The sequence below is a fragment of the Myotis lucifugus genome, unplaced genomic scaffold (assembly GCF_000147115.1).
Source record: "Myotis lucifugus unplaced genomic scaffold, Myoluc2.0 scaffold_927, whole genome shotgun sequence".
Taxonomy (NCBI): domain Eukaryota; kingdom Metazoa; phylum Chordata; class Mammalia; order Chiroptera; family Vespertilionidae; genus Myotis; species Myotis lucifugus.
The window spans coordinates 129,977-141,122 of record NW_005871975.1 but is presented as its reverse complement, the minus strand read 5'-3'; the positions used below and the strand labels follow the sequence as shown (position 1 = coordinate 141,122).

General features: G+C 43.3%; 2 protein-coding genes across 2 annotated transcripts; one reads left to right on the top strand and one right to left on the bottom strand.

The window, feature by feature from the left end:
• The first annotated feature begins 437 nt into the window (after nt 1-437).
• Nucleotides 438-1,300, top strand: LOC102431036 (melanoma-associated antigen 10-like). The gene has a single exon (XM_006106857.3). It carries the CDS (start codon nt 438-440, stop codon nt 1,263-1,265), a length of 828 nt encoding a protein of 275 aa, XP_006106919.1. The 3' UTR covers nt 1,266-1,300.
• An 8,645-nt stretch (nt 1,301-9,945) lies between these two features.
• LOC102430713 (melanoma-associated antigen 10-like) lies at nt 9,946-10,813 on the bottom strand. The gene has a single exon (XM_006106856.2). It carries the CDS (start codon nt 10,811-10,813, stop codon nt 9,986-9,988), a length of 828 nt encoding a protein of 275 aa, XP_006106918.1. The 3' UTR covers nt 9,946-9,985.
• Between the last annotated feature and the right edge of the window lie 333 nt (nt 10,814-11,146).

Below are 11,146 nucleotides of genomic sequence, written 5' to 3'. Positions count from 1 at the left end.
GAAGGAAGGTGAGGAAGAAGAGAATGAAAACAAAAGTAGAGGGGGAAGAGGAGGTAGAGGAGAAGGAGGAAGAGGAGGAGGAGACTGAGATGGAGGAGGAGGAGGAGGGTGAAGCAGAGGAGAAGGGAGAGGGGAAGGAGGAGGCAAAGGAAGCAGAGGAGGAGAGAGAGGGAAAGGAGGCAGAGGAGGAGGGAGAGAGGAATGAGGTGGAAAAGGTGGCAGAGGAGGAGGGGCAGGGGGAGAAGGAGGAGGAGAAGAAGGCTGAGAAGGAGTTGTGGGAGGAGGAGGAGGGGGAGAAGGAGGAGGAGGAGGAGGAGGAGGAGGAGGAGGAGGAGGAGGAGGAGGAGAAGAAGAAGCTGGAGAAGCAGGAGAAGCAGGAGCAGCAGGAGCAGCCTGCTTCTGAGACATCAAGACCTCCCCAGAGTCCTCAGAGATCCATGGCATGGAGCACATCAGGTGGAGGCTCCAGCAACCAAGACAGTGAGGATACAAGCTCTCTGCAGACCTCAGCATTCCCCGAGTCTCTGTGTAGAGACCGCATAGATGAGAATGTGACCAATTTGGTGCATGCCATGATCCTCAGGTATCGGTTGAGGAAGCCTATTACAAAGGCAGAGATGCTGCAGGTTGTTAACAAAAGGGACAAGAGTCAATTCTCTGTGATTTTTAAGAAAGCTTGTAAGAGCTTGGAGGTAATCTGTGGCATTGATGTGAAGGAAGTGGTGCCTGCCACCCACTCCTATGTCCTTGTCAACTCACTGGATCTCACCTATGATGAGATGCTTAGTGACCCCCAGAGCATGCCTAAAAACGGCCTCCTGATCATCATCCTGGGTATGATCTTCCTAGAGGGCAACTGTGCCCCTGAGGAAGACATTTGGGAGTTCCTGAATATGATGGGAGTTTATGCTGGGAGGGAGCACTTCATTTATGGGGAGCCTAGGAATCTCATCACCAGAACATGGGTGCAGGAGAATTACCTGGAGTACCAGCAGGTGCTTAATAGTGATCCACCACGCTACCAATTTATGTGGGGTCCAAGGGCCCATGCTGAAACCAGCAAGTTGCAAGTTCTGGAATTTTTGGCCAAGATCAAAGGGACTGACCCCATTTCCTTCTCATGCTGGTATGAGGAGGCTTTAAGAGATGAGCAAGAGAGAGCCCAGGCCAGAATTGGCCCTGTGGGTCATGCTGCTGCCATGTTCATGGCACAGCCTCTCCTTCCCCAACGAAAGAATGAGCACGAATCTTCACTCTGTGTTTGAAAAGGGCACTCACATTTCTAAGTAGAGGAGAGTCAGAGGCTGGGTCAGGCTGGGGAGAATAAGGTGTACAACAGCTTTGTGTTCTCTGTTGATGGCTTGGAGGTTTATCCTTTGTTCCCCCTCCTTTGGGTTTTTCTTAAAAGCTGTTCCTTTTCATGGACGGTTTATTAGTTTTAGAATCTAAGTTGATGAATGAAAGTGGTCTCACATGCATTGTTGCTCTTCGGGTTTAAGAATGGGTTTTGATATTTTAAAAAATAAATTGGGGAAACTTCCTTCTTTTGTGATCTGGAAGAAAATATGATGACACTGGAATGGGAATTCCCTTGGAAATGTGAAAGAAGCCTGTAGAAATTAGAGGGGGGTAAATGTAACAGGTGGTTAATTTTTGGATTCCTTAACCACTTTAGTTTATTCTGTAACATTAAAAGATATATACCTGGATTTCCTTGGCTTATTCAAGAAAGTTGGTGTAATCATAGAAAATGTTAATAAAGGAATTTTACAAATGCTCACCTACTCATTTATTTGCCAGACATTAATTGTATATGTCCTCTTTGGAAAGCACTGTGTCAATAGAGGAGATACTAGGATAAGTGCTGGAAGCGGATCCACCCTTGCTGCTTGACGCAGTCACTGCAGGGAAGAAACATCTGCACAGCTTATGTTTCAAGGGACCTGGCATATATGGCATACTGTTCTTAATATGTTTGCTCCCCTTCTTAACGCTATGTGTTTTAAACAGGACCACCTCCCCGAGAAAGGTTGTTTCCCCAGGTGAGGATTTTTATCAGTAAAACCCCTTAACTAAGTGCCAGGTGGGAGTTAATCACTTTAACTACGAACAATCATGCTTAAACTACATAATCTTTACTTAAAATGATCTCCTTCAGTTACTTCCTTGTAGCTTAATAGAACAATAGAGTAACCTTGGAATGGAGATAAGAAATCCCCTAACCTTTGGAATAGAATGGATGGGATTAAGATGAAATAGTATAAATACAAATGTAAGAGGACAATAAAGAGAGGAACCTGGCTAGGAAGAACCTCGCCATGATGATCACCTGAAGGCTGCCTCCATGTCATTCCTTCTTTGCCGACTCCGTCCACACCTTGGGGAATCCCTGGACCTGTTGGGGCTGTACCCCAACAGATAAGCAAGACATACCACTACCCAAAGAATGGTAGAGGCTAGGAGCAGCACTCACATCAGGAAGATGGTGAGATGTCCTCCAATACCTACAGAACAAGTGAAAACAAGGAGGGAGGAGGTGAGATTCCAGATGGGAGCAGTCAAGTTTAAATGCCCTGAGCCAAGGCAGTCTGGGGCTAAGGGAAACTGCAATTCCTTCCGTGGGAGTTAATTTTAAATTAAGCTGTGGTTGGTGGCAGGGGCCAGACACTCAGGGGCTGTGTTCTTGAAGTGTGAGAAAAGCCTGACATGGAAAACTGCTTAGTAGTCACTTTTGGATCCTGGATAAACCAGGGAGAAGTCTCCACTTTGGGTTGGGTATGGAAAGTGTCCTGAACTTTTTGTTCTAGTGCAGTGAACACAGTGCATGAACCAGGTGTTCTAGACATATCTTGAGTGTAATTAGGCCACTCTAAGCAATGTCTAGGTTTTGGTGGTAGTGAAATGATTGAAAATAGCATTTTGATGGATGAGTAACTGGGAGGGAAGGAAGGAGTTGGTCTTTGAGTTAAATTCAGGGAACCCTGAGTTATATCAGGCTGGGAGAAGGACTAACCTATCCCCCAAAATTTTTTTTTTTTTTCTAAGACAGTGGTTCTCAACCTTGGCTGCATATTAGAATCACCTGGGAATCTTTTTAAAATCCTGATTTCTGGGCCTCCATACTCCGGAAATTCTGTTTCTTTGTTATGGGGTGGGGCCACAACAGTAGTAACAAAGAAACAGAATTTCCGGAGGATGAGGCCCTGACATCAGGATTTTAAAAAGATTCCCAGGTGATTGTAATGTGCAGCCAAGGTTGAGAACCACTGCTCTAAGAGGAAACATTTAACAGATTTTATTTGTGAAGCTGTATTTTTGCCTGATTTATATCCCATCTCCTGTTGAGCTGCATATTATCTGAGAATGTCCTCAATTAAAACCAGATCCCAGAGGAGATAGATGGTGGGAGGGTCTGGGGACAAAATAATATTAGAAATTACTGCCATTCATTAAAGTTTGAATCAATGTCAGGTACTGTGCCAGATGCTTTTCTTACTTTACATACATTCCAGAAGTTCTTCCTACAAGGCAGGGCTTATCAAACCCACTTAACAGGTGATGAATCTAAGGCTCATGGCGTTCAGTAATTTCCCCAAGATTTTGCTGCTACTAAGTGACAGCGCTCAGATAGGAACCCTGGTCTGAATTTATCTAGGGCCTGCATTGTTTCCACTCCTAGCCTGAGGTGGGTTTTCTTCTCTTACTCCATTTCTCTTTTTAGTACTACTTAACCCCAAGTGGGTAGTATTATAAGGTGGGGCCTTTAGGAAGTAATTAGGTTTAATAAGCTTATGAGGGTAAAGTCTCCATGATGACATTAATGCTCTTGGAAATCTATACTAATAATTGAGGAATATGCAAATTATCCAGGATGCCATCACAGTAACAGTAAAGACTGAACAGCAGGCTGCTGGGGTGACCAGGCTTGCAGGGGGGTTAATGAGGGACGACTAAATGACTGAACATCAGGCTGCGTGGGGCGACCAGACTTGCAGGGGGGTTAGTGAGGGATGACCAAATGACTGAACATTAGGCTGCATGGGGCAACCAGGGGGGTTAGTGAGGGATGACCAAATGACTGAACATTAGGCTGCGTGGGGCAACCAGGCTAGCAGGGGGGGCAGTTGGGGACAACCAGGATGGCTGGGTGGGCAGTTAGGTGCAACCAGGCCAGCAAGCAGAGGCGGTTAGAGGTGATTAGGCTGGCGGGGGAGGGGGTCAGTTAGTGGCAATCAGGTAGGCAGGCAGGTGAGTGGTTACAAGCCAGCGGTCCCAGATTGTGAGAGGGATGTCCAACTGCCAGTTTAGGCCCAATCCCTGAGGGGTCCTGGATTGGAGAGAGTGCAGGCTGGGCTGAAGAGAAAAGAAAATTAGTGCAGGCTGGGCGGAAGGGAGGAGATAGATGGTGGGAGGGTCTGGGGACAAATTTCGTGCACTGGGCCTCTTGTATGTTGATAAAATGGAAAGATGGCTATCTGCAAACCAGGAAGAAGGGCCTCACCATACACCAAATCTTCCAGCACTGTGATCTTGGACTTTGCAACTGAATAATAAATTTCAGTTGTTTAAACCACCCAATATATAATATCTTGTTATAGCAACCTTATTGACTAAAACAACCATACTTCCATTGCCCTTTGTCTGTATACCTGTCCCACAGGAAAAGGTACCTGTAAAGGTCTTCAGGAATGTTGTCATATGGAAGGTAGCTGAAGATCATAAATTAATATTTTGGCCATGCATCATCACAAGGAAAGAGAACATTCTCATTCTGCTGAGATTATAGAGGTTATTACAAAGTGCAATGCAGAAAAGTGATATTGAGTGAAGAAGGATGTATGTTTCCTTCCTGCTAAGATTTACAGGATCCTTTGAAAACTAGATGTGATCCTATATTTGAAAGCACCTGTCAAATTATAGGCTTTTGAAAAAGTTGGTGAATTTCAAGGAAAAATTGGTTTTCTCAGAAACTCCTTTAAGAAATGAAGAGAATTGTCACAAAAATTATAATAGTTTCTTTTTATTGAGCACCTACTAATGACAAGTTATGGGAGAGACTACAAGTGTTCATTCACATCTTGTTTTTCTCTCCTTCCTGGGATGTTCACTGGAGCCAGTATGCCATTTCCATGCTTCCTCTACTATTCAGCAGCAAACATGGAGACCCTGTGCTGAGAAAATGGAGCTACAAGAAGGTAGAAGCAGCCAGGATCCCTGAGTTGCCTGAGCACAGACCGTCCCTGCCAATGAAAACCATAATTCATGTGAACAAAAAAAAAAAATGTGTTGTGTTAAACCACTCATATTTCAGGTCATCAGCTAACAGTTATTTTAACTGATTAATACACACCTATTTCTGATTTGGGGCTTATTTAAATATTTTACTTATAAAGGTGGAAGTTCATATATTCTTGTTAAATATTGTAAAAATACAAATCAATCACATTGCCCCACTTTATCAAGTTCCTCCAAAATTCAACCTCTATCTCAAAGGAAATTACAACTACTAATCTGGTGTGTATTATTTCAAAGCTTATTCTGAGATTTTTCATATATGTGTATTAAAATATATTGTTTTTCTTTTAACTTACATGGTGATGATATATAAATTAAACTTTCACTTACCTTGCCAGTTAAAAAGTGAATGTAAGATCTTTCAATTGACAGTACTTACTCTCTATAATGCTACAGTATGTATGTGTCATAATTAGATACTTCTCCTGATGGAAATATAAGTTACTTTCTTTTGCCTGCTATGACTAATACAACTGAAATCAACATATTTGAACATGAATTCTTAGGAAAATGTATGTTTTCTAATAAAAACATAAAAGGGAAGTTTGGTTAATGTGCAAAGGGTATGAATATTTAAACTTTTATAAATATTGCCAAAATTTTATTCTAATATATTTTCTCATAAATTACTGTATGTGAATATCCTAAACTTTTTTAAACATCATTTTACCAATCTTTTAAATTTTGCTAAAAGTTATGAGTAAAAAAATGTTACACAAATGTTATTTTATTTTTAATATATTTTATTGATTTTTTACAGAGAGGAAGGAAGAGGGATTGTTGTAATGTACCCCGTGAATCACAGGACACCTCAAGAAGTTGAATTAAAGAGTCACATTTATTGCAATCCGGGACTATGAGGGGTCATTCCCAAATCTCATAGTGATCAGATGGTCATAACTTCAGGTTTATATAGGCAAAAATTACAAAGGTATTGATTACATCCCAGGGTTTGGAATGAGGAACCTGATTTGCAAAAAGGCAGTTTACAGAAGCAGAATTAAGCATGTTAATTACAGTTTTGGGTCTCGGGGTCACTGAATTGACAGAAACACCTTATCTAGAGCCCTCGGGTCTTGAGACCACTGGGTTGCCAGGAACTTATTATCTAGAGCAGCTGTGGGCAAACTACGGCCCGCGGGCTGGATCCGGCCCGTTTGAAATGAATAAAACTAAAAAAAAAAAAAAAAAAGACCGTACCCTTTTATGTAATGATGTTTACTTTGAATTTATATTAGTTCACACAAACACTCCATCCATGCTTTTGTTCCAGCCCTCCGGTCCAGTTTAAGAACCCATTGTGGCCCTCGAGTCAAAAAGTTTGCCCACCCCTGATCTAGAGCCATCGAGGTAATTTAGAGTAATTGTCCTGGTCTTGGGACCACTGAGTCAACTGGAACGCATTATCTGTGGCCACTAAAACAATTTAGGATAATTGTGCTGTCCTGTTTCCCAGGTACAGAAGAATGTGCTTCAATAACCAGTAAGATAACAATCAATGGGATAGTCATTCAATCGAATGGGATGATTTATACAATTTAGAAAATCAAAATAACTTTTCTATTGTTAAGCCAAACAACAGGGTTAGAGTTAAACTACAGTTTCAATCTGAAATGATTGCTACCATACTTCAGGATAGTTAGAAACATCAATGAGAGAGAAACATCGATCACCTGCCTCCTGCACACCCCCTACTGGGGATGTGCCAGCAACCAAGGTACATGCCCTTGACCGGAATCGAACCTGGGGCCCTTGAGTCCACAAGCCAACGCTCTATCCACTGAGCCAAACCGGTTAGGGCGCACCAATGTTATTTTAATGTATGTCTCCAATTTTCTCATTAGGTTAAACAAAAAATCGACTTAACCCCTCATCCATATAAAGCTGGATTTATGCAGTGATGTCCTGAGTAAAAGGATTCCACTGGGCATGATTTAAAATCCTCAAATGTCTGCATGGCATTTCCCCTTTACTTTGAGAAGCAATGATTCAGTCAGAATGACTAGGAACCAGGGAATATGACCAGCCAGGACACCCTAAGTCTGTGAGGGGCACAGAGAGCATTCTGGGGAGAACAATTATTAGAGCCCACAAGAGAAACCATGTGCAAAAGCAAGTCCAGAGAGCCCCAGACAAGCTGGCAGTCAGTGCTATGAGTCTAGAGTTCAGTGTAGGAAGAAGGGTCCAGGAGAGATGGTGGGAAATCTGTATGAATGGTACCGGACAACTTATATAAATAGGCTTGTGAAATATCAGAATCCTCATTAGCAGCTGGATATCATAGTATAGTCTGAATAAATAGGTCAATGGGGATATGTGGACCATCAGCATGCCAGACAACAGCCGCTGCCTTACGGCCACCAATATGTCGTGCCAGGAAGAGCATAGCAGCTGTCCTGCATCATTTGGTTGAGCAACACTCTTGAGTAATTTAGTAGTCCAGGATAACCTTGCCAATATCTGGGCCTAATCACCATAGTGACTTTCCAGATACAGGTCTGGGTGTGCACCTGCCTTAAAGGAGATCCAGATGGTGACCATGGCTCAGGCAGCCTTCAAAAAATTCTGAGCTGTTCCTAAATAACAAAACAGGTGCCCAGTGGCTATGAATATTGGCCTATGTTATACCAGATACTATCATGTATTGCTAGGCACAGGACTAGATGAATAGCCAGGCCTGCACCACCACCCCACTCCTTTGTATTTGAAATCTCACTTGATTTCAATAACTAACCATTTGTGCTACTTGGCATTTTGCTCATCCCTGAGCTATAAATACCTACTGTTGTGTTTTAAATTCCCCAATAAAGAGTGAGCCCATGACAGCATAGATACCCACATTCAACCCCAATAAAAGCAGAACCAAAGATCTCTCACTGCCCTGCCCTCCTCCCTATCTGAGCACTGTCACTTAGTAGCAGCAAAATCTTGGGGAAATTACTGAACTCCATGAGCCTTAGATTCATCACCTGGTAAGTGGGTTTGATAAGCCCTGCCTTGTAGGAAGAACTGCTGGAATGTATGTAAAGTAAGAAAAGCATCTGGCACAGTACCTGACATTGATTCAAACTTTAATGAATGGCAGTAATTTCTAATATTATTTTGTCCCCAGACCCTCCCACCATCTATCTCCTCTGGGATCTGGTTTTAATTGAGGACATTCTCAGATAATATGCAGCTCAACAGGAGATGGAATATAAATCAGGCAAAAATACAGCTTCACAAATAAAATCTGTTAAATGTTTCCTCTTAGAGCAGTGGTTCTCAACCTTGGCTGCACATTACAATCACCTGGGAATCTTTTTAAAATCCTGATGTCAGGGCCTCATCCTCCGGAAATTCTGTTTCTTTGTTACTAATGTTGTGGCCCCACCCCATAACAAAGAAACAGAATTTCCGGAGGATGAGGCCCAGAAATCAGGATTTTAAAAAGATTCCCAGGTGATTCTAATATGCAGCCAAGGTTGAGAACCACTGTCTTAGAGGATACATTAATTTGGGTATAGGTTAGTCTTCTCCAGCTGATATAACTCAGGGTTCCCTGAATTTAACTCAAAGACCAACTCCTTCCTTCCCTCCCAGTTACTCATCCATCAAAATGCTATTTTCAATCATTTCACTACCACCAAAACCTAGACATTGCTTAGAGTGGCCTAATTACACTCAAGATATGTCTAGAACACCTGGTTCATGCACTGTGTTCACTGCACTAGAACAAAAAGTTCAGGACACTTTCCATACCCAACCCAAAGTGGAGACTTCTCCCTGGTTTATCCAGGATCCAAAAGTGACTACTAAGCAGTTTTCCATGTCAGGCTTTTCTCACACTTCAAGAACACAGCCCCTGAGTGTCTGGCCCCTGCCACCAACCACAGCTTAATTTAAAATTAACTCCCACGGAAGGAATTGCAGTTTCCCTTAGCCCCAGACTGCCTTGGCTCAGGGCATTTAAACTTGACTGCTCCCATCTGGAATCTCACCTCCTCCCTCCTTGTTTTCACTTGTTCTGTAGGTATTGGAGGACATCTCACCATCTTCCTGATGTGAGTGCTGCTCCTAGCCACTACCAATCTTTGGGTAGCTGTGTGTCCTGCTTATCCTAGTATCTCCACTATAGACACAGTGCTTTCCAAAGAGAACATATACAATTAATGTCTGGCAAATAAATGAGTAGGTGAGCATTTGTAAAATTCCTTTATTAACATTTTCTATGATTACACCAACTTTCTTGAATAAGCCAAGGAAATCCAGGTATATATCTTTTAATGTTACAGAATAAACTAAAGTGGTTAAGGAATCCAAAAATTAACCACCTGTTACATTTACCCCCCTCTAATTTCTACAGGCTTCTTTCACATTTCCAAGGGAATTCCCATTCCAGTGTCATCATATTTTCTTCCAGATCACAAAAGAAGGAAGTTTCCCCAATTTATTTTTTAAAATATCAAAACCCATTCTTAAACCCGAAGAGCAACAATGCATGTGAGACCACTTTCATTCATCAACTTAGATTCTAAAGCTAATAAACCGTCCATGAAAAGGAACAGCTTTTAAGAAAAACCCAAAGGAGGGGGAACAAAGGATAAACCCCCAAGCCATCAACAGAGAACACAAAGCTGTTGTACACTGTATTCTCCCCAGCCTGACCCAGCCTCTGACTCTCCTCTACTTAGAAATGTGAGTGCCCTTTTCAAACACAGAGTGAAGATTCGTGCTCATTCTTTCGTTGGGGAAGGAGAGGCTGTGCCATGAACATGGCAGCAGCATGACCCACAGGGCCAATTCTGGCCTGGGCTCTCTCTTGCTCATCTCTTAAAGCCTCCTCATACCAGCATGAGAAGGAAATGGGGTCAGTCCCTTTGATCTTGGCCAAAAATTCCAGAACTTGCAACTTGCTGGTTTCAGCATGGGCCCTTGGACCCCACATAAATTGGTAGCGTGGTGGATCACTATTAAGCACCTGCTGGTACTCCAGGTAATTCTCCTGCACCCATGTTCTGGTGATGAGATTCCTAGGCTCCCCATAAATGAAGTGCTCCCTCCCAGCATAAACTCCCATCATATTCAGGAACTCCCAAATGTCTTCCTCAGGGGCACAGTTGCCCTCTAGGAAGATCATACCCAGGATGATAATCAGGAGGCCGTTTTTAGGCATGCTCTGGGGGTCACTAAGCATCTCATCATAGGTGAGATCCAGTGAGTTGACAAGGACATAGGAGTGGGTGGCAGGCACCACTTCCTTCACATCAATGCCACAGATTACCTCCAAGCTCTTACAAGCTTTCTTAAAAATCACAGAGAATTGACTCTTGTCCCTTTTGTTAACAACCTGCAGCATCTCTGCCTTTGTAATAGGCTTCCTCAACCGATACCTGAGGATCATGGCATGCACCAAATTGGTCACATTATCATCTATGCGGTCTCTACACAGAGACTCGGGGAATGCTGAGGTCTGCAGAGAGCTTGTATCCTCATTGTCTTGGTTGCTGGAGCCTCCACCGGATGTGCTCCATGCCATGGATCTCTGAGGACTCTGGGGACGTCTTGATGTCTCAGAAGCAGGCTGCTCCTGCTTCTCCTCCTCTTCCTCCTCCTCCTCCCCCTCCTCCCACCACTCCTTCTCAGCCTTCTTCTCCTCCTTCTCCTCCACCTCTTCCTCCTCCTCCTCCCCCTCCTCCCACCACTCCTTCTCAGCCTTCTTCTTCTCCTCCTCAACCTCCTCTTCCTCCTCCTCCTCCCCCTCCTCCCACCACTCCTTCTCAGCCTTCTTCTTCTCCTCCTCCTTCTCCTTCTCCTCCTCCTCCCCCTCCTCCCACCACTCCTTCTCAGCCTTCTTCTTCTCCTCCTTCTC